Source organism: Procambarus clarkii, chromosome 27, assembly GCF_040958095.1.
Source record: "Procambarus clarkii isolate CNS0578487 chromosome 27, FALCON_Pclarkii_2.0, whole genome shotgun sequence".
NCBI lineage: Eukaryota > Metazoa > Arthropoda > Malacostraca > Decapoda > Cambaridae > Procambarus > Procambarus clarkii.
In genome coordinates this window covers 13,448,375-13,473,393 of record NC_091176.1, presented here as the reverse complement: position 1 = coordinate 13,473,393, position 25,019 = coordinate 13,448,375, and the positions used below count along the sequence as shown (strand labels likewise).

Below are 25,019 nucleotides of genomic sequence, written 5' to 3'. Positions count from 1 at the left end.
TAAAATTAAGACAGTACCTTTATTCTTTCTTCCTAAGTGAGCAGCCACTTAACATTACAGAAATAATTGGCAAATATAATTTTATTAAATACTTTTCAGTTTTTTCAGAGAGGCTTCTACTAGAAGATTGGTATACAGTTTTTAAAACAAATTTATAATTCCCCCCCCCCTCCCCAAAAAAAAAAAAGCGACAAGCTAACATTTTATGCACGGTCTGTAAAATTAACATGACATTTAGTCATACCTCAAAAAAACAGTTAACTTTGGTAACTGTTATATATAAATGAATAAATAAGATTCGTGCATTGTCTAAAAAGCTTTTATTTGAGGCAATATAAAATTAAAACATTTTAGACTATTGGATTTTAAATTATAGGACATTAAAAATTCATAATTGCAGTACCAAGTTAATTTAAAATATAGACCGACCATTTACCATTAAAGAAAATTGACAAACTACTTTGGATTAAATTTTTGTTGGTATTAAAAAAAAAAACACATTTGAAACTAGTTAATTTAATTACATTTTTTATTAATACATCTTGTTAGAGGTAACAAGGTTTGTAACTACAAACAAGTTTCTAGTGTTTGAAAGACAAGAACATTAAGTATTGGTATGAAACCACTGTTCTTGGTTCGATAACTAGGATGATGCATGGTCGAGCTGTTGATAACTGCTTTTATCATCGCATAATATCGTATTGAATGTTATTTAAATTGGAAAAAAGGTTTCCTTTGCTGGGATATACGGGTACGTACTCCCTAGTTATATTTTAAAATTGTCCGCTCCTGTTTTTCAGTGTTGTGCAGGTGGGTAATATAGCTCTATACATAAATAATATAGCTATAAATAAATCGCACCAGTCTCCAGTTCGAATGATTGGATTTTTTTTGTTTTTTTTAGTAAGTTACACAAACAATCTCAAGCATTTTTCACAACCCAGCGAAATAATCGCTTAAAATTTCAAGTTTTATTTAAATCACTTGCTCTCGACATTGTTGAAACCTTCGTGGAAATACCAGGTAATAGGGGAGAATTCTGCGATTTGTCACTGCAGTCACAAAATGCTGGTTAATTGCTCTTGGCTCGGGATCAACAAATACACAGTCCATGACTCTCCGCCAATTTTCAAGCAGTAAAGTTAAATATTTCCACGTTATGGTAATTGACTATTTTGGCTTCGACTAAAAATTAAAATTACCAAAGTCCCAAAGCCATGAGACTACAAAACTAAACTAATGATATGCCCATTTTTAAAGTAAGTAAATTATCAAAAGACACCAAGCCGGGAAAGCTATGTAGCACATTTTAAAATAAATTTGTACAAAATACGATCATTTTAACACTGTTAATCCTATTTTATCAAACTTCAAAAATTACACGAATCGCATAAATTATGTAATTTAGTAATTTACTTTAATCGTTTAGGACCCTCCTTTTGGAGTTTTTCAATCTCTAAAAAATATATTATCGGCAGAGATTGGCCAACAATTATCAAATTCATGACTTATTTCCTCTTTCCAATACAGCAATTTCAATATTTTGGAACCGTACAGTCCATTAACGGTCAGAGGGGGAACATTATCCAACATTGCAGTTACAAACCCAATCAGATTTTAGCCAAGATTCAACAGAGCAGAAGTTGTTACACCGCCTAAGTAAAACAAACAAGAAATATGATATTCGGAACGCAGATAAGTTTGTCAATAGCTAAAGAATTTTTGTAGTTCTTCGACGTGAAAGTTCTTTCATACGCACACAAAGGTAGACTGGACAGTGTTGCATAGAGGCGAATATCATTATCCGTAGTAAATATTGCGTACTTTTTTTGTAGGTCCAAGTTCGCAGTGGCGTCAGAGCACCAGTCTTAATTCCAGTTGTGTCCTAAGTATACAGTTGTTACCAACAGCATCAATGGTTTTCCTCAAGTGTCCGACCTATTTAAAGATCAAGAACTAAAATCCGGAATTTAAAAAACTTCTTGGCCTTTTCACAAGAAACTATACATGTCCTACACTGAAGATATGGATAGATTTGTTTGCGCTTCAAGATGTAACATTGAAATGCCCTTTCAGCAGGAGTGGTTTAATGATATTTCCATTTAAAGGCTACCGAAATGTGGGTTATTTAGGGGCCACAACGTCAGAAGTGCCCGATGTGCCCCCCGTGGTACCAGTTAATAGGGTAAAGCTCAAAGCCTTTCTCTTATATACGTCGTCCGTCTACGAAAAACCTTGTGTCTTTCTGGCGATAAACACTAGACTGATGATTTGCTACTCCTGCGTACCCAGAAAAAGCAGGCACCAGACCCGCACTCCACACAACCAACTGGAAAACTATACACTGTGACCCCCCCAAACGGTATCTTGTTAGGTTGTGGTCTAACAGAATAATAATAGCATCTCCAATACTATCCCAGGCATTAACACGAGCTAACGGTAACCTACGTCGGAGAAGTGCCTGCTGGCACTCGCCATTGTCTCGAGATCACACAGACCCACCAATACGTTGCCGAGACAACGCCAAACATCTGTACTACTAATCCTGCGAGATTGATTTTTTTTTTTTTTTGCATCGTGTAGCTCTCTACACTATCCTTCATAATAGTCTAGGGTAGCTGCATCAATGCCGATTTAACTGAAGAAAGTGAGCCAGATACCGGCACTACCTATACATCCAACCGTTAAATTTAAAATTTATTAATTTCCCTTTGACACCTGGTCATGAAGTAATTGTCAAACGAAGGCACCAAATCGGGAAGGCTATGTAGTACCATCAAATGTGCGGGATAATCAGAGGGCGCTAAATATCACCAAGGATGCCAATACGAGAACAGAAACGCATAAGGCGAACGATATCAAAAGTATCAGTCAAAGAATACTATCGAGGGACAAGCGACCGCGGGGGACGGTTGGAAAACAAGACACGCTCGTCCCGGAAGTCAGGACATTCAACAAGGCACGACCGTAAGAGGGAGAATAAGGAGCAGGGCGGCGCTCCATCAAGACCTGATCATGAAGGAAATCTGGGTTACTCTTTTTCCGAATATTTAAAATAACTTCTTACATCTTGCAAAAAATACATTTGCTCCCCTTACTTTATTAATTTTTAAAAATAGAAGGCCAAGGTCAGCAGTGTTCGCAAGGGGGGCAACAAAAATAAATTATTAATTTAGATTAGGATACTTTTAATTCACAGATTCCAAGATCCTACAGTAAATAAAAATGCTCTTCCGACAGACAACCTGCAATGTGTTTGGTTTGAAGGAAATGCGAGCAAATTTTTTATAATTTAACGAGATAATGGGCTTTAAAAGCATTTAAAGTAAATAATTTTACTAAAAATAGTGTGTTTACCCTATAGTTGCACACCAACTTTAAAATTAAAAACCCTCTATAAGAGGGTTATACATACCATCTACATATATAATTATGTTAAGTACTGCCAAAGGACAGAACAGTTTTGTCATTAGTTAAAATCCTCACAAAACGACATTGCCGTCAATATATATATAATATTGAGTGGTAGTACTTTACCACTTTAAAACTTATAAAAATTAAAATAATTTATGTCACCCAAAATTAGCAGTATCTTGTGTGAACACGTGGAAACTACAAGACTATACTAAGGTTGTGTTGGTGTTTGGTGAGCGCCCATAATGAGGGTCTAGTGCAGCAAAGAATATCACCACGACTCTTCCACACACCATTATGACCCATACCATCGTTACCCAACAACTCTGGTATTCTTCCCATTACGGAAGAAGCAACGCTACTATAATCACCACCACAGTCACACTGCCGGGGTTCTCCACTAGTTTCCTCTTCCTGTTCCATACCAGAGCCCATGGTTGAGTCGGCCATAACTTGGGGTAGGAAGGCCAGTGAGCTCTGCCACTGGGTCTGGGAGTTCAGCGTTGGCTCTAAGGAGGTTGGTACGCTTGCTGCCTTGACCAGTGCCTCGCCCCCCTCAAGTACCTCCCTCCAGGACTGAGGCATGTCCTTACGAGCCTCCCGAAGTCGACACAGTTGCAGAGTCCAGGTGACGACTGCGAAAGTAGCGGCATTGGTAGGGAATGCGCGGAGTAAGGAAGAGTTCAGGCCACGAAACATTACACCGATACCTTCCGCTGCTATGCTTGTTTTGGCGCAGTGAATGATGCCCTTATACTTAGTAACGCCACCGATACCGTCAGCCTGTAAGAAAAATCGTTAAACTTTTAGGATTTGAGCTTTATTATCTGCAGTCCATAAAATTTAATGATTACTATGCGACGTTACAGGAGAGATTTTATTGTGCTTTTATCTTACAGTTCTTTACCGTTGTTCTAATAAAGTTGAGTAAGTAAAATGTACCCTCGAATAAGATTAAAGTATTTTTTCACTCACCTGGAGTCTGGACTTTACGACATCTATGGGGTAAGTCAAGACCCAAGAAGCTGCGCCAGCAAAGCCTCCAGCACCAAGTACGGCCAAAGCAGGGATGCTGCCATCACTGGCTGCGCAGGAGCGGCTCAGGTACTCGTAGGTGACGAAATACGAAGAAAATCCTGGCACCTGAAAACATATCTTCAGTAACACATGGAGTTTTTCTAATTTAATTGTCGCACGACATATGTTACTACTTGCATAGCAGTTATGCGTGAATAACAACTAAAGTTCCAAATTATGTTACGCTGATCTGAAAAATTAATAGAAGCCAATGTTTGAATGTTAGTTAACCCCCTCAAATCCGGCAGGTTTGTCCTCTAGTTACTAGGCTTCCAGAGTGGGGGCGGCAAAAATCTGTAACCATTTAATAGTCTTTTATATGAAAAGGAACCTTTTATATGAAGTGTGCGACCCTGTATTTGTCCACATCTTTTAACTGAAAACCCGAGCCGATAAGGGTTGCTAGAAATAGCAAATAACATTCGTTGCTAGAAATAGCAAATAACATTCTTCACTGTAAGAACTGGTTTAATATACTAGAGGAAATTTACGAAAAAAATTATTTGTGTAGCATTATCAGTTTGGTTAATTGTTAATAATCCATTAACAATTATCTGATGTATGTGGAATATAAGAAATCAAGATCAGTTGGGTTACTAAACATTAAAAATAAAGTGCACATTTTAATGTCAATTATCACCCCCCCCCCCCAATTGACATTGGGTCCTTTAATCAATGTGTTGTCACTATGATTAAAACATCTTGTTTTAGAGAAAAAAAGAACAATTACTAACGTCTCTGGCGACAGTGATGAGTTGCCCCCTGAAGAGCCCTCGCCAGCCCTCCGTAGTGCATATCTTTTTCAAACAGTCGAGCGGGCTGCTGTAGGTGGCGCAGTGGTTTATTGTACTGGAGGAAGTTGCCGCAGTGCTCAGGCTCTTTACACTCATTACTGAGGCTTCTGTCTGTATCTGGACGCGGGTTTTAATTAGCTCCATTGGCGAAGATACAAAGGACTGGCAGAAGCCAGCAGTGGCCCCACACATCATCTGCGACCTGTGGGAGGGCAGCTGTAACACCAGGTGCATACTACCCACACTACCTCCACTGCTCTAAAACTGAAGGCCTAACAGTTATAAATTGGATTAATATACAGAAAGGTACAGCAGGTTTACTATTCTAGTTATTGTGTGCGAGTTCAATAATTACTTAAGCTAAAATTATAAAAATCCTTAACTTTAATTTTGAAGTTATTAAAAATAGACCACCGAATATACAAGATCACTATTATATCGTTCCTAATATTCAGAAAAGTAAACAGCTTGATCATAACGTACCAGAGTGAGTTGGGGTTTTTCTGGTGTTTAGTCATATTGCCGTGGACGCCAAAGACTATAGCATTCACAACTGCCACTCCAGCCATCGGTGACGACATACCCTTGTACAAGCCACGAACCTGCCAACCACAAGAACAAGTTGTCAATTGGGCCAGAATTAACGGAAGATATGGTCCCACTACTATCTACTATATTTACACCTGTTAAGTGCTTCTATGGACCGTCTTATTCCGCAGGTGACAATCAAATGCAAACAATCTTTATCTATAGGCTAATCCTCAAGAACCAAAACAAGTACTGAAAGCTTACCGACTCTTTCTTGACTGTGTCGCTAAGGCAGTGCCAGGTTCCTCTGTACATCGGGTTCTTGAAGTCTTGGGTCTGGAGGCGGACCTGTGGGAAGGCAGACTACTTTAAGCGAAGTGGATAGATTGAAATACATCGAAGGTTATCAGGTTCTGCATGTTAATTAGAAAGCACACCCAGGGATTATTTTTTCTGTGCTATGAAACAAATTCGGGTTTGTAACGGTCAAAAGTGAAAAGAATGAGTATTTAAAATGACAATGGATCAGCAAGAAATTAAATCTAGTAGTATGCATTTAACTAGCTAAAGTTTTTACTATAGACTAGGAAAGGCTAATAGATGTTAAGTTCTTTATTCCATGTCGGTGACAAAATCCTTTTAATCTGATACCTTTAACATCGTTATTCTTTTGCTCTTATTGTCATCCTGAATGACGTCTAGTATTTTAATATTCTGTGAGTGATAAATATTCTTTACCTGCCCTGGGATTTAATAATTTTCACAGCTAGCTTATCTTTATAAGCTGGCTACACAGTTTATTGGAACTATTAGTCCTATAATTTTATTAGTTTTCCAAAGGAGCCAATTATGTTCGGGGGAAACAAAAGTATTAGCCAGACTGATTATACAACTTTTGGAGTAAGTATACCTAAGACACGAAGGTGACCGAGCCAGAGGCTGCCCATAAACCACGGGGCGCATAGTTACGAGAAATGTTTAGTCTACCGTCCAGTTGATCAATCAAATTCCAACACAGACCGCGGTAGTCTTTCATCAAAATGGTAAATTATATCTTATTTTAGGGTAATTATAGCAGCGTCATTGTGGTGTTGCAGATTAAGCCGTGATCACTTTCATGTGTACTTTAATTTTGTGCTTTTCGGTTTTATTTACTACAATCACCTTTGTCGTCATGTACACAACCTTCTGGGTAATTAAAAAAAAATATATTGACAGGAAGTGCTTCGTTGTAAAGCTTTACAGATGCGCTTATTATTTGAAGGTCGACTGGCTGGCTGGCTAACCTCGCTTGATAACTGACCACATTAAAAGGAAGAACTGAAGCCAGTTTCCGCTCCACACTATATTTAACGGATCATTCTTCAGAGTATGAAGAAACATTCTCGTTATTATTTTTTAAGATAGTAGTCACTAACCTGTGCACATTAAAATTAAACCTAAAATAACTGCAATTAACTTTAAACTTTTTAATCTCTAAAAACCTCAAAATACACTGAACAGTTCTAATTTATTGAATTAAAGTTGCACACTATTGTAGCTGGCCGAAATTATGTATTTTAAATTTCAGGCAAGACTTCGTCATAGTACTAATTACAGTGATGCTTAATGTACTTTTAAAATGTATGAAATTTATTAATTTCTAAACTGAAAGTTCCTTTATGTACCACTTTAATTCCTCTATAAATTCCAAATTTTTGGCAATATCTATACATTGAAAACCGATAAATTATTTGAATTTATAAATTTTAAAAATTTTAAATTTATAAATTAAACAGACAAGTTTTAATTGAATTATAGGCTTCTCGTTAAAAATTCGTCGCCAAATTAAATTTTCAGAAGTCTTACCAGCATGGATAAAAAATTTCACTCAACCGTTTCCTCCTAGATAGAAATCTAAATTTATTGCCGAACCTGCAACAACCTGGCACTAAACCTATTGGGTCAACCTTCATTGCGCGTCGGTATGCCAGCAACACCTTTCCCCACACTGCTGAGTAAATGAAGTTGATCAACACTCCTGGTTGGGTGTTGGAGATGATGTGTCGCCATAAGGCCCACCCTCCAGCCTCTCGGCCAATCACAGCTCGAGTTCAGAATTCCGCTGAGCAGTAATTAATCCGACAAAGTAGTCTTCACAAATAGCCTATCCTGTCACCTTTACCGCTATGTGACCATTAACAAAACAGATTTTAAGCTGACATTTGGTACGTTATTTGATGAACTGTGCAAATTTATTATTCTTTGATAAGTTTTAATAATTTAGAATGACTTAAATTATTCAGTAATTGGCTATCTACATTTCACCTAAACGATACGTAGACCGCTTCCGTCGTCGGTCCATTCTCTACTGCACATTAACTTTCCCTAATTCTCAACAGTACTATCTTTTTTGTCTTTCAACTTTCTTTCCCAAAATCTTTCTTTGACCAGTTTGCTTCATTTGCAAATGTATCAAAACGTCATGAAAGGGAACTAATATTTTACAGAAACACTGCGCCAGAGTTGGGTACAAGCCCAAAGTGGTCAGGCCACTTTTTATCTTCTACCCTGATCCTGGTATACTTCCGCGCCTATGTAATGCGGCTACCCACCAGCACCGTTTATCAGCCCTCGCCATTACTAGACGGAAACTTTTGCAGTTCCTACTCATACTTCGTACGGTTAGTTTATCTAAAGCAACCTCTTGTGTGGAATTTCGAATGTGAAGATTGCAGGCGAGTAGTGACTTTACTGATAAATATTATTTTAGTTGGGATAATAATAGGTGAATAAAATAAGAAGGGAATCTTTGAATTATACCTATAGAAAAGTACCACTACAAGATACGCAATTAAGCTGGGGAATTTATAGCAAATTTTTCAGCTATAGTTTTGTATATACCAATAAGTAACACTGAGAAACTTCCAACAACGACACCACCTGCGGGGACGGTAGAATATATCCACAATGTAGATTCTTGCGACCAGAGTCGCCGTTTCTTACGGTTTGTATTACAAAGGATCCGAGAAAGAAGGCCACAACCTAATCTAAGCTAATAAATGCTAAAATATACCCAAGATTCTATTTATCAGGCCTAAAAATTAAGCTTAGAAGTTTAGGTAGTTGTCTTCATACCCTTTACCAAAATACACAATGGACAATGAAGGAGGAAAGATGGCGAATTAAGAGGGCATTGTTGTTCAACAGATCATGCCTATTATTGGCATGGTCCATAATATCTTACCTTCACTGTGTCGAAAGGGTAACCCACAGCGACGCCCGCACATCCTGTGAACAAAAATATGTACATCAATACAGTGAAAACAGTGAATGGATGAATGCGTATATACACACCAGAAAACATCTTTTGGTCCCTTTGTTAGCTAAACAGTTAACTGAAAATAACTTGCGAACCCTCACAATTGTCTGCAAACTATATTCTAGTTAAACTTTACAAGTTTAGCCAAACGTTTCGTTCCCTTGGTGCTACATAGCCTTCCCGGCTTGGTGCCTTCTTATGATAATTACTCGCCCCCTTTTCATTAAAGGTGGTTTGCAAGTGTCATGCATGACGTCTGTTAACACTGGTCAAGTTGTATTGCCAGTTCTGCTAAATATAAACACCTATTACTAAGTGGAGGGATTTCCAGTCCGCCCTGGACCATAATGCAGGAACTTACAAGTCCATGGCGAAAATGAACTTGTCAATTTACCTACTCTTTGCGAGGTGAGCATTATCGCTTGTTCCAGTCACTTTCGTAACAATACATGTACGCTAAGTAGTTTTCATATAGACCGGAAAAAGAATTCTAAAAAAATAAGCCAGTTTAATAGTTAATTAATGTTCTGTGCTTGATAGTGACCACAGAGGTTCCGTGTGGGGGGTTTACACACTTGTGAGGGAGGTAAATGAACAAATCCACAAGGGCCGTGACGAGGATTCGAACCTGCGTCCGGGAGCATCCCAGACACCGCCTTAATCGACTGAGCTACGACAGGGTAAGAGTTAAAACCGAAGTTCTACTGAACTTACTGGATCCCGCAGCCTCTCCGAGGCACAAACCAGGGTTTTACACAACTCCCCCCTGCACCCGAACTATGTCAACAGGCCGTTCTCCCTCTTCGCCCTTACATTATTACACAGATCACACTAACGTGATGCATCAAATGAACAAATGACTGACTATGGCGTAGAGCTAGGGGTATGTCTCATTAATATCATGAAATAATATAGGAACTTCAATGATATTCTCTAAGGAGACAGAGGTGTACCCCGCTTCTCTGTTTTAGCTACACGGTTCAGACTTTGGTTCAGTACTAAAGTAAACTTCTTGGTTGGTTAATAATCAAATCTGGTGGCCTTTCTAATCCCCCCCAGAAAACAGATGGGCTCAAAACCTAACACCAAACCAAAACTACTCATTGTGTTTAGTGACTGCCAGGTTTATCTTGCAAAGAGTTTAGCTCGCTTGCATTTCTTGTTAGTTATTTTTATACTAAACTAGCTACTCTAATAAATAAGTCAAAGAAGCTGGTTTAAAAATGATCAAGTTAAATTAAGACGCCTCTATCGCTAGTCACTTTACATTTATTCAACTGATCTTTATCCTCACAGTGATGAAACAATTTTTGCTAGAGCAAAGTCCATAAGAATTTGCCATGCACCTGGATATGGTCAGAGCAGTTTACTGTATCTTATTCAGTCCCATTTTTCCGTCTACTGACTTTATACCTAGAAATGAATAATGCTTTAAGTATAATCTAAATTTACTTTAATTAAAAAGAAAAGTACATTTTCATGTTGATCCATGCTGTGAATCTACGTGCATGCGTGATAAAACTTATTTAAATACGCAACTTCGTATATTTATCACTGAAGCATTACTGGAAGGACATTCCGGCATCTTCAACATAATCAGACACAGTGGGCAGGAGCCATCGCTGCAGAAATGTGTGCGCGCGCAGACAAATGCACCCCACTTCTGTATGCACAGTTTAGCCAGTCCTGGACACTGTTCAGGACTATCATGGTAGGTCTGGTGGGTCAGTAAGCTACAGTCACGGCTTAACCCTCAAATTCTCGGTAAAACTTAAGCCCAAACCAGGGAAGCAGCCGTAGAAGATTAAAGGTAAATCTTTGGGGGTGGGTAGCTAATGACTAAGTGAGGTCACAAACAGGTAGGTGTGGCGAATTGTTGACAACCTATATATGTTGCATTCTTGCTTCAGTATTGTGTGTCATCCTGCTGCTGCAACAAAATACATTAATAATGACAATTACAGCGCCCAGCAGGCACTCCTTATAACAAGTTTACTAAGTGGAATACAGAGAACCTGGTGGAAAGTGGGTGGGTGCGCCGGCAACATCCGCAGCGCACAGGTAAGGCAAGATCCTCCAGCGACCCACCACGTGACCAGCACGGAAGGTCCACGAGATCACCCGCGGTCACAACTCGTGCTGGGGCAGCAATATTGCCACAACTTTTGTTGTTTACATCCTGTATTTTTGAAGAGGGCTATGGAAAGCCATGCCTACCGCCGTTATACAATGACTATAGGATCAGGATTGCTGTTTGAGCTATAGTGGGCAAGCATGCTATAGAATACCATGGTTAGTGGATGGGTACGGTAACAAGGAAGCAAGACCAGAGACCTATTGCCTCGTGTGAGGAACCTCGCACAAAAACATACTATACTGAAATTAGCTAAAACTAGTCAAATACCCAAATGCCCACATATGCAAATGCCAAACTATGTTTTATGGCACAAAACCATCTGTTCCAAATTCCGGACAGATGCACGATAAGTTGCCCGAGTCTTATTAACCAAGTTACCGCCAATTTTTTACTTTAAGGATGCTCTGAACTTTTGTTATCAGAATGTTCTAACTGAAAACTTTGTTTTGTTGTTTTAGATCTTGTTTTAGAACTTTTAGATCCAGTACTCATGTTTGTTCAATGTCTACAAATGTTACATACTAAGAACTGCCCAAGTTAGTTACCGACTTAGAACTTAAACTCGCGCTTCTATTTTTAGATTTTAAAAATGACATCCTTACAGAGTAAAGAGAAACTGTTCATGTTTACGCTTGTTCGTGTACCTGACCATAAAAGTTCCTGGACAAGGAAAAACATGTTAAGTGCGAAGAATAACCCTAATGCTTCCGCTACATGATAGGAAGGCTACCTATCCCATTTGACAACTTTCACACCTGACATTTAGTTATTTGGTGGTAGCATGTGGGGCTTGTTTGTTTAAAGCGTTGGATGTTGTATTATCACATTACATTTTCCATAAATAATTACATTAATATTTCATTGAATTCCGTTTTGTATATATTAGATTACTAGTACAATATTCAAACAAAGACCAAGTTATTGCAGAGTTCCAATGTACGACATGACTGCAGCTATAACATATCTGGTCTACCGAGCCCAAGTTTTATCTATCGCGATATTTAAGCAAGCAAATATGGTGTACCCATCGTCCTTTAGCTGGGAAAGATTTGGGATATTGATACTCACCACTTTCATACCTAGAACATCTGAACCCAACCTATTTAAACCACCTGGTTAAAAACCAGCATATAAATAACCATTTCAAAGTTCATGACTTGCTGAAGTCAAGTAACGTGAAAATGCAGACTCTTGATATTTGAGAATATACAAGTATATAGTTAGAAGTAACTTTGGGCGAAGACAGCACCGCTCCTGTGCCAGGTAAGCCCACTACAGGCTCATCATAGCCCGTGCTACTTTAACTTTTTCATAAGAACATAAGAACAAAGGTAACTGCAGAAGGCCTATTGGCCCATACGAGGCAGCTCCAATTCTATAACCACCCAATCCCACTCATATACTTGTCCAACCCGTGCTTGAAACAATCGAGGGACCCCACCTCCACAATGTTACGCGGCAATTGGTTCCACAAATCAACAACCCTGTTACTGAACCAGTATTTACCCAAGTCTTTCCTAAATCTAAACTTATCCAATTTATATCCATTGTTTCGTGTTCTGTCCTGTGTTGATACTTTTAATACCCTATTAATATCCCCCCGGTTATGTCCATTCATCCACTTGTAAACCTCTATCATGTCACCCCTAACTCTTCGCCTCTTTCAGAGGCGAAGAGTTAGCCATGAGAGTAAGAGTTTCTCTTTCTACTCTTTCAGAGTAGCCGAATCTATAACAGCAACATTGGGTAAGACATCCGAACAGAACCCTGTTTTTAAGGGTTCAGTTCCTAGGTACACTGAATAAAACTACAAAGTAGATCTGTAGGCGCACTTTTCTTTTAAAGGAACCATAGTTTTTGTAGAAACTTTATGCAGCCTATATTTTATGTACTAACGCCATTCAGGTCTCTGCTGTAATACTAGAGTTCTGCAAGCATAAACACTTAGCTGCAATGTATCGTATAATCTCTAAACCAAATAATCTAGTTGGACTTGCCAGAGCCCTGCTCCAGGGAAGGTCATGCAAACGCTCATAGATTGCTTCAGTCTGTGATCGAAGGGAAGGAGGAAAATGGTTGCGAATCAGAGGGGAGGGGGTGTCTAAATTAATAAAGATTTTAAAACTATGAAAATTAAATGGACTAAACTTATTAGACTACAGATGAACGAATGTTAAGGCTAGATTGCAGCAGGTGATAAAGCCGATACAGATTAACTACCGTGCAGGAACAACATTCATTAGTCTTTGAATGACTGAAAACATCTCTACCAGAGAACGTTGCAATGTTCATAATTTAAATTTAATTTAAGTTAACATTCGAGGGGTGGGAGTTAATGCTATTCAAAAGGTATTAATGCACGAGGGATCTGCAGAGATCAGCTTACGTAACAAGATCAATGATTTACATATTGATTAGTCCCCGATATACATGTTAGTGGCTTTAAAAATTTCAAAATCCTAAACAATGACAAACTAAACCTTTGATAGCCTAGCAACCGTATGTTCACAAGCCAGTGTTTAGTCTGGATCCTGGCCCTGAAACCATGCTTCAGACAGTGTGCATGACCACAGGCGGGACCAGTCTTCCTGCCACAACCATGCCCCTGCCACGTTGACCAGCTTCATTGGTTTTGGGGCATTTTTATTCATGCAGGCGTTTGTTTATGTTAGGCGTCTCGTGTATGTTACAAAATCACTACCACATTAGCCACTTCCCGCTCAACAACTAGTGGCATTTCAATATTACGGTATCCGGGTACACGCTGGTAACTACACTAGATATAAATGCCTATGCACCTACTGACCTCCAGTATACACACCTATCTAATTTTGTACATACTGACCTTACAATCTTAACTGGGGGATTTAAATGCTGAACACAAACAATTGAGGGATGGGAGACATCTCCCCTCACGCAGGGTGCAGTCGCACCTCCACAGATCTCCAGTATCATCTATTGATACTGGTATGACTCAAAAGGGCCACCACTTACGGATTATTCATGCCCGTGCCACCTTTTGGGTGGCTTAATCTTCATCAATCAACTGAGGGATCAATTCACAAACACCAACGGGAGAAGATTGTTGGTAATTCTCGATGCATATGATTTTTAATTTATCAGTAAGAATCGGCCAACGCAAATATATGGAGGAGTGCTCTATAGGCTTTAACCTATTATACACAACGTACGAGACTGATTATGGATGACAAAGTCTGACCATTCAGCAATAACAGTTAACATACACGTGTCTAATGTTGGCCTACCTGACACTAAGCTGAGAAGACGCAGGATAACAGTAAGAAAATCTTTCTAAACTGCATTGAACATTGGTATAACAATTATGAGCTTGAGAATGTACAACAGTTATGATTACCATGTGAATAAAACTTACGAGGCCATCACAAATAGCGAGTCACACCAAACTTAAAGACTTACCGACAAGCAGGTCAGACAGAACCAGTAGTATGAGGGCGCTAAACTGAAAGAACTTTAATTAATCTATTGCTTGGCAAACTGGTAAACTTTATAAAGAGCCTTAGAACACCTCAAATGTTAAAACCGATTCAGGCCGCGCTTGCAGCGACAAAGGAGAGAATGAACCGAGAAAATGAATACAAGGGTTTTGTTAGCGGACTTAACCTGCATACTCCCCTGGGCAACGCCTCGAAAGGCATGAATGAAATTATTGTTAAAAAAATAGACAAATTTCACATCCAAACCCGCTACAGAAAGCCAGTCAGTCAATTACAAAAGGACTCAGGTTTCAGGCTATTAAATTTTACAAACTAGCACTAGGGAGAAATTGCTGAGGAAATCAAATGCTCTCATTAACCATGTTGAGCAAGCAATATTATGAATGATGTTCCATATACAGATTATGAATGATTTTTTTTTATTAATACATGTACATCTGCATTTGTGCAGCTGCCCTAGACTATATGAAGTGGAGTACAGTATGTCAAAAAAGCTAACTACGTGATGCTAAAAAATCCCCATCACAGGATGGCGAGTCATACAGAGGCATGTGATAGGCAGTCTGCACTGGCAGACTCCAGATGCATTTTGAGGATATCAACAATAGTGAATAAGGCAGCAGTGATAATAAAAGTCCCCATCTCCCAGGATGGCTAGTCATACAGGGCCATCTGTTTAGTAGCCTGCACTGGCAAATTTTGGGTGCAATATGAGGATATCTTCAAGAATACGAGTGAATAAAGTAATTGCAAAACTCCAGGTACCTCATGCCAACTGGTCTGAAAGGTCTAATAACTGGGCATTTGGTGATGTAGTGTGGGAGATCATGCCGCAGTTCCTGCTCAGAGTTGCAGACCTCTCAAGGGGGGCAGTAGTAGCACAACTGCTGACGAGGAAGGTATCACCTATGATAGTCTCAGACTTACATCGTGTACTATGTAATCCAATATTAGAATGGTTTAATGCGAGTTATTCATTTTATTTATTTATATACACGAGTTCTTACATTCTTGTACAGTCACTAGTACGCGTAGCGTTTCGAACAAGCGTTTCCCAGGAAAACTGGGTAGCGTTTCCCAGTTATGTCAATTATTAGTGGATACGGGGCTATCTTACTAGCTGGAAGTTCTCTGCACTGTTCTAAGGCTACAAAAGTGAAACTAAATTAATACAACTAGGTACTCTACAAGGAGTACTAAATTCTACCTTGTTAAATGTTCTAATTAATGCCTTGCTAAAATCAATTGCAACTAGTCCGGTAAACATCACTTTGCTATGCAGATGACATCTTGCACATATTAAAACCCACCGTAAAATGTAAACACTCAAATTGTATATATAAAGCTTGGCGAGAGCCTTGGTCTTTTAATCAACGCTGCTAAAACTAAGGTATTTAACAGAAATTGGTAATCGTAAAAAAGTGGACCACGAAAACTAAAAATAGAAAACATACCAAAAGTGTCTTCTTTCAAATACCTTAACTGCAGTCACAGTTACAACAACAATGTAGACTGACTCGAGGCTCTCAGAACTGTAATGGGGTACAGCCCTAAATACGGCGTTAATGTTAGAATAGCAAAAATAATGCACTAAGCATATACAGTATAAGGTCTAAGACTATCATGCACCAGTTCTGCAAAATGACAAAAGTATTTATAGACTGGAAAAAATGCAATATAAATTCCTCAGAATTATACTTGGCTGTCCTATAACCACAACGTCCTTAATATGTGGAAAGAATTAAATATACCTAGTATTCAAGAGAATATTGAAAATCAATCTTAAGATGGGACTAAAGCTTCTGCGTGATAAAAGCAACATTTGTGTCAGTCGAACTGTTAGAACACATACGTAATGTAACCAAGGAATCTAAATGAATTCAAAGAACAACCACTCTTATTAAAATGATGGGATTGCACGATGTGTGTAAAGAATAGAGCACAACACTTCCTTCCACCCTGGCAGATGGTACCTTTTGACATCCTGACCCCCTGCATAATCCCTCTAAAAAACTAATCACAAACGACCCTCATGCTCAGCTTGCTGCTAAATTAAGCACCCTAGAACACATTCACATTATACAAACCAAACACACCATCAAACAGACCATAAACACCGACTGATCTCATACTAGCAGGTTCATTGTTCATCGCAGTGAAATGTGAATTATAAGCCCATCATCCAGCAAAAATCTGCTATCAGGACAATAACTCTGCTTTCAGAGAACACACAGCTCCCCTGTTCAAATCCCTAAACATGCTGAACAAATTCACTCCATTCTTTTGTGTAAATTAACTTTATAACCCCCCCCGCCCTTTTTTTTTTTTTTTTTTTTTTTTTTAAGTGCAAACCCTGTTCTGAAACTCTTCCTGGACAGATGTAATAGAACATGCCCACCACACCAGACATAAATCTGATATCCCCAGAGTCGAACTTAATCTATGTAAACACACACTATGCAAATAAAGGGACCTAGTGTATGGAACTCACTCCCTATGATTTGAAAAGCTGTCCAACTTTTGCCTTATTCAAAAATAAAACCAAAAAGTACCCAATTTCATCTTCGCAGTTTTCTACTATGTGCTTTATTTTCACACTGTATCTAGTGCTACTCAATTCCCCAATATTTGTACCCAAGCCATATTACTTTATCATTGTAATCTTGGATATCATCTGATATGGTTGTTGTATCTAGTGCATATTCTACTGCATTATTCCTTGAAACTTTTCCTCGAAACGATCCTCATATTGTACTTCAGTGAACCAATGTATAACCTTGAGATGTTATCCTCATGTACCTAGTAATCCTGGTTTCTTTATTGTGTATCATTATTGTGTATTATTCTAATCTGCTTGTCAAAATTTCTTCAATTTACCTGTAAATATTTTTTGTCAATTTTACTGTTAATTTATCTAAAAATTTTGTTAGTTTAAGGACTTGCCCGAAACGCTATGAGTGAATGGACTTTACAAGAATGTTAATTCAACTTAATTTCTGTATTCTCTGTTAACCCCCAATGTACTTGTAAATAAATAAAAATAAAATAAACATAAAACGTATGTATGGAGCCGGTCGGCCGAGCGGACAGTACGCGGGTCTTGTGATCCTGTGGTCCTGGGTTCAATCCCAGGCGCCGGCGAGAAACAATGGGCAGAGTTTCTTTCACCCTATGCCCCTGTTACCTAGCAGTAAATTAGGTACCTGGGTGTTAGTACCTTGTTAGTTAGTCACGGCAGCCGAGCCGTGCCAGTTCTGACACGGCTCGGCTGCCATTCCATACCTAATCCTTATAGGTACTTGCATATTAAAATAATCAAATTTTTCCTAAACTTAACCTAAAGTTTGGTGGGTTTTTCCTTCACATTACGATAATTCACTGTCGGGGAATAGGCAACCATTGTATATATTACAAGTTAGGCTTCTATCTAGGTGCCCCCAAGGTCTAACCACTAGCCCTTGCCAGGTTGAAACCCCGTAACAAGCTGGCCAACTCCTGGGTACGTACTTACTGCGAGGTAAATAGATGTATTAGGTGATAGGAAATGTGGCAAAGCATTTGTCCTGCTCGGGATTCTAACCCGGAATTCTTTATGGCGAGTCAAGAGCGAACCCGATGCAGTCATAAAATACACACATATACATATGTATGTGTATATATTATGGTTTAAGTTCATCAATATAGTAACTTTTACCTACATGAACCCTGGAGTTCGTTCCCCAGCCCATTATGGGCCTCTAACCTCCTCTTCACTACCGCTCATAGAATGGGGATGGGATGTATAATATGAACTACACAAAACCTATTACAAGTTTAGACCCGATGCCTCCTCACCGACATTTAAAAATGGTAATTAATAAAAAAAAATATGGCATACAAACTAGAACATTTTAAAAAGTGATCATAGTCACTTTTATACCCAAGTCAGCGGTGCCCCACCCGTCCAACCAGCCAATGGGAGACCACTACAGCCGGCCAGCCAACCAATGAGATAACACACTAATCGCATCACTACAGTTGCCAGGTTACTCTTAATTATTTAACAGTTTCCACATTTTTAAATCATGTTACCCAAGTCTAGTATATTATTCACTTCAGTGTATACACACATTTATAAACTGTACGCATTAATACCTACGCTACTTTCTTGTAGAAGACTAATAATAAAGCTGTATAAGCCCTTGTGTCAACATGCCGCTTAACTAGTCAGACTGGTCTGAGTGTTAGCGGCGGCCGACAACTTCTACACACAGGTATTGTGACCATTCTTCACGTTTTAACCGCTTTTTGTTAATACTTAAATCACCAATACACTTATAAATAAAAAGGTAATGGTAGGCAGAGCTCGGAACATCATACGAGCTACTTGTCGAATTTATGACTGATAGGTATCCATGGCCTGTACTTTACCTTAATTGGATATTAAGGATCCTACCTATTCCTCCAAAACGAAAATAAGTTATCTCCCGGCTTGTTATCCGGGAGAGCAGCGCTTTCACAATCACAGCACGAAACTTAAGTTGACTTACTGTTACTTATGAGCGGGCGGAGGCGGTCTGGTATTTATTTATTTATATATATATACAAGAAGGTACATTGGGTTTGTGAGAATACATTGGGTAGTACAGTATTTACATTCTTGTAAAGCCACTAGTACGCACAGCGTTTCGGGCAGAAACGTATGGCTTAATTGTATGTCTTAATTATATGTCTTATATGTCAACTTAATTATATGGTATGTCTTAATTGTTGCTAGGCTGCACACTCCACTTGTTACCCGGGTGGATACTAACTTTACTAGAGATTTCATTTGAGTAAACTTACTTAAAAAGAAAGTTAAGTTAAAATTTAGTTAAATTTAAAAACATTACAAGGTAAAATAAGTTGAATATCTAAAATATTTGTACAGCAATTTAACTTCCTTATATTCGCTTTCTTCTCAACCTTGCCTTAAGTGTACATTGGTCAGGAGAAATTTATACTAATTACATCATCAGCCATTTTACTTATTAATCTCTATCCCGTTTAAGAATTTAGATTAGTAGTTATTTTTATCCAACACTACTAAACTAGTTAATAAAACTTATACAAGCATAAGAAATCATAAGGCCTACTGGCCCATACGTGTCATTATATCCACAACTTTTTATATATAAAAAATGGTTATAAATAGGAGCTGCCTCGTTTGGGCCAATAGGCCTTCTGCAATTACCTTTATTCTTATATTCTTTCATAGACATTTCTAACCTACATTTGATATAATTAAGTGATACCACGTCTTTTGATACCTAGCGATTTGTTCTACAAAACTGCTCCCAAACCAGTATTTACCCAAGGCCTTGCCCAAATCTAATTTAGTCCAGTTTATATCCATTGTTTTACATTTCATTGTGTTTATTTACGTTTTTAGCACCTGAAGACAATTCTTATTCACTAATACATGTAAATATATGCACAAGTTGTCTAACGGGTGTGAATAGTTTAGAGCTGCCTCATTCCTTGCCTGTGCATTTATATTCAACTCTTCATTAAAACAAATTTCATACTCTTTTAAGCATATGCTTTTAAATTTTTTATGTTCCCCACTTGCCCGCTCCAATCTTTACTTTTCCAGCTAATGTTCCCCTATATATCTGCCTATCTATGTACTCCAATTTGTATATGCTTCTGAGTTCCAACACTGCCTTCATCGATTTATACACCCATCACATCTACACTTTGCTCTAAACTATCCGAGAAAAACATGTTCTTAATCTCTTAGTTAAGATGCCTAATTCCAGGGATTAATTTCCGCTGATTTCAGAACATGTCCATTTCATAATAAAATGATCATACTGCTTTCATTAGGCGAGATCTTACCCACATCAGGTCAAGTTTCAGGATGTTAGAGCTCTTTCTGCCAAGTTTCCTTTATTCTCTCCCGCAATACAACTTTTTCCCCTTTGCCAAGATTGAAAGTGATTAAGTCAACAATTTAATAGCATTTTTTTATAGTCAAAGCTAGATGTAAAATTTGGCTAGTCTTCATTTGAAGATCAGATTTAATAATTAAAATGAAAATTAACTAACTATTGATATAGGAAGAAAATCCTGGAGCGCTGCTTTAGTTATCAATTCCCTAATAGGACTAAATCCTATTAATGCTCACCGTTTCCTCTTATTTAAATTGACCTTGTACTTTCCAATGATTTAGATCTTGGGTGGCTTAATCTTTATCAATCAATCAGTGATTTAAACTACACTTGTTCTATACGAAATGGGTAGTTTCACCCTGATGCTCCTGTTCATCTAGCAGTAAAATATGTACCTGGGAGTTAGAAAGCTGCTACGGACTGCTTCCTGGGGATATGTAACAAAAAGGAGGCCTGGTAGAGGACCGGGCCGCGGGGACGCTAAGCCCCGAAATCATTTCGAGATATCCCCTCCCCCCCCCCACCTATCCATATCCGCTCACTATGAATCGCCTGGCCTGGCATGTTGACATGTCGCGTCCCTCATGTTTTGTCAGTCAAGCAACTGTGGTATACTGCACGCCTTAGTGCTAACGGAGCACAGTCCACATGTGCACTTCAAGTAAAATATCAAGTTACCGAAACTTTGCATTTTTAACATTGCATGTCCACGACGCTGGTGTGAAATTTCAGAAAACATTTAAGTAATATCTTTAAGAACAAGTCCAGAGGTGTCATAGTTGGTTAAACCTCAATCGAATTCTTAGGACCTATATACGCTTCAGTTGCAAAAGTGGTTGGGTGTACGTCAACAACTACCCTATTGTGTGCCGACTTTTACATTCATTGTAGACAGTGAAACTGTCCAAAGATCTGTGTGAAAGTATGACAGTATAAAGAATCAGGTTGCAATTATACATTTTAGCGATTTACAAATTTACGACGATTTAGCTCCGATTTAAATCTAGTTAAGGGTCTAAGAGTTCGCTTCATTCTAGACTCTAGCTGTCTACAATGAGTGACCCGAGGTTCCAGTCCCAAGCGGAACAAAATGGTTGGAAACTTTTCATCTCGTCTAATACCTTAGTTCCCCTTGCAATATTAACAAGTACCCGGGAGTTAGGGCGTTTAGTAACTAGTATCCTGAAGAGTCGGAATGGATTAATATATTTAACTTCCTCATATAGAGTACATTACTCTAAAATTAAATGGTTAAGACAAGTATAATTGCTGGTTAAGTTATCGAGGTGGCTCAACTTTCCCAAATCAATAGGCTTAAAGCTCGACATAATACTTTAGCAAAACAACCATTGTGCGACAAGTCAAGACCTCGACTACGTACGTTCATGTTCGGCTAAACAACAACTGCGGGGGTAATTTTGCTGTAATAAACCTACCGATTAAAATGCAGCCCGCGTAGTTCCGCGCAAAATCGTATAGTAAATGGTACAGTATGCACACTTTAGAGACTGGTACAGTCAACACCTTCAGACTTTAGCAGTGTACAAAGTTGTATTTGCATAGTATAACCTTTAAAGTTTGTCAGTCTGGTAGTACCACAGTTTTAATTAACAATATTGCCGATAACGCTATAAGAGGTGTGCGTTACACATTTAGTAAAACCTTACCACTGCCCATACAGTTTATCCTAATAGTCGAACATTGAAGAAATTCACTAGTTTAAATGCATTGGCGCCTCGCTTGTCAATCCTACTTATTTATTTACAAAACTAATTTTAGTTCCTCAAACTTACCAAGCAGTACTGCCCAGAAAAAAACATTTTTGATGACAATCGACACTTAAAAGACTTATCGATCAAAGTTATCGCTAGCAAATTTCGAAAAAACTTTCGCATTACAAATGGCAATTTTTCGCTTCATGCTGTTCTCATTGAATACAAAAATACTATTAAAAAAGGAGCCATACACTTTAGGAACCAGACAAAGCTTACTCTTTTAGTCTAGTCTTAAGATTCCCAGTCTTGGATGACGTGGTAAACAGTTTCCTATGCACAACTAAAGTTTCCCATCACAAAGCTCAATACAAATACACTTTTTTTCCACTTACCTCCAAGGCATCCAGCGATGAAGTCCAATGCCATGATGTTAGTTGAGATTCACACTACTCCTGTGAGGTGTAATTGTATCTCTGGCCCAGATGACTGGAGTTGCGTCTGCAATATATTATTCTTGCTATTATATAACACTCATGATGGCGGAATGTATTGTGGGAAGGAGTAGTGCCTTCAGCCTACTCGCTCTCATTGCCTCTCACACACTGTCTTCCAGCACTAGCCTGACTGACCAGACGGCCAGGCCTCGCCCGTCACCTACCTCACCTCCCCCCCCCCAACCCCCATACCCTGTCTTCAACGCCCCTCCATATCCCCCCCCCCTATCCCCATACGTCCCACCAAACCCCTATACCTCCCCCTACCCGACCCTACTTCCCCGCTAGTTTTAAGTAAGCTCCCTCTTTCACATAACTTTACCTAGCCGATCAGTAACTAACACAGTATACCTTCATCTCTCCTCCTTCCACTTAAGATGTTTATCTACCTCCCAACCCTCTATCCAGTTCAAGTACCTTTATTGAGACAATAAAATACATCTCAAAGGAATAGAGTAACTTAGGCTATTTCTGCCCTCCCCTACTTCAAGTCCTTCAAGGAGCGCACAAATTCAGTGAGTACAAATCCACAAATCACAGTACAGGAATCACTATCAAGTTCAGAAACCTTTGTAAGTACATCCTCACTCCTTGTATTCCCACCATATGACAGAACCACACATGTGTATATCCATATTTTTATTAGCGAACGTGCAACTACATTCACACAAGGTTCCCTTAACGCCAGCAGTAAACCCCTAGCCTCGTAATTGCCTATTAGACTCCATCGCCTCCTTTGGGCCACTCGATACTCAGTTACTGCTTACTGTCAAAAATCTAACTAATACTAGAGAATACTAAAAAAGAAAGTATCTAAATGAACTTTAGATACCCGTATTTACCTATGTTAGGCACTCTAGTAAATAGAATCAACATTAATCACTTGCGAGTATTTTGAAGCCTGTGTAAGTTAAAGGTTTTCGTTTAAAAAAAAGTCACTGCTATTCAGGTGAAATTAACGAAGTCATTAATTGGTTCATTTATATAGCTGTTATATTGAATAATCAGTAAAAGTGCTAGAAAGACAGACGTCTGTGTGGTTTCTGTAATAAGATATTTTGTATTAGCCTCTCTTTATTGTTAAATAAGGAAATAGATGGTGGTTGACCCCAAAATCGAGATTATTAATTATTCTATTAACGTGCTTTTGACTCAAGTTCACTACAAAATCAACAATAGTTTGAAACAAAATAATTGTACACAAATAGACTACATGTGGTCGCACTCATGGTAGTCAATGGTCTTCAGGCAATCTCATCAACAAACGCCTTAATCCAGCCGCCAAATCCCCTGTTTATGAATGAAAAACTGTTTATACACACGACTCACAACTTATGCAACCCATCTTCAGACCAAGTCCATTCCATCCAGCGGTCGACCCTAAAGACGCTTTCATCAATTTTAATATGATGTTCATTCAAAATGGGAATTTCCTCAAATATAAATTACTATTAATATATATTAGCATACTGTGCATATTTAGCTATTGGTTAGGATAGGTGTTTAGGAACCAGTTATTGTGACTGGTTCTCCTCATCTGCATAGATGTATAGGTTCCGTTGGCGATCATTTGTATTCAACCCGTCCTCACACTAGGCTGATTAAAGCAGAGACCGTCCTCCCCGAACTCATTCATAAATTTTAATATACTGTGTATTAAAAATTGGTCTGTTCTCATATATAAGTTAATATTATTATATATAAAAAAATTATGTAAAGTTAGGGGTAGGTTAGGTTAGATGTTGATGTTCTGTTGGAGATCATTTGTATTTGAAGTACGTGGGTGAAGCATTTAAAGCAACCCGTCCTCGACTCATGTCCATTACGTAAATCCAGCGGTCGACCCCACAGACGCATTCATAATTTTTTACATGCTGTTCATTCAAAATGGGAATTTTCTCAAATATAAATTAATATTATAATATATTAGCATATTGTGCAAATATAGGCATAGGTTAGGTTAGGTGTTTAGGTTCTGTTGGCGATTTTTTGTATTTGTAGTACGTCTCACGAACGTAAATGCTCACGTGGGTGAAGCATTTACAGCGTCGTGGTTCGAACAAAATTCGTCAGTGAAGCACTTGTTCCGGAAGTGTTCGAACGTCATCAGTTGTGAGTCGTGTGTAAACCGTTTTTCATTCATAAACAGCGGGTTTGGCGGGTGCATAAAA

The 25,019-nt window shown here is 38.5% G+C and overlaps 2 protein-coding genes across 2 annotated transcripts in view; one reads left to right on the top strand and one right to left on the bottom strand.

Moving 5' to 3' along the window:
- Positions 1-305: 305 nt before the first annotated feature.
- LOC123762680 (mitochondrial basic amino acids transporter) lies at positions 306-22,985 on the bottom strand. The gene is made up of 7 exons (XM_045749353.2): positions 22,747-22,985; positions 9,040-9,083; positions 6,078-6,161; positions 5,769-5,887; positions 5,226-5,487; positions 4,390-4,557; positions 306-4,197 (listed from the first exon to the last, which is right to left on the bottom strand). Exons 1-7 carry the CDS (start codon positions 22,778-22,780, stop codon positions 3,613-3,615), a joined length of 1,296 nt encoding a protein of 431 aa, XP_045605309.1. The 5' UTR covers positions 22,781-22,985; the 3' UTR covers positions 306-3,612.
- LOC123762681 (bifunctional protein GlmU) overlaps positions 18,907-25,019 on the top strand; it is a 30,561-nt gene continuing 24,448 nt past the window's right edge. Inside the window, exon 1 of the mRNA XM_045749355.2 lies at positions 18,907-18,980. The gene's annotated coding sequence lies outside the window, so the exon portion shown is untranslated. The remainder of the gene's footprint in view (positions 18,981-25,019) is intronic.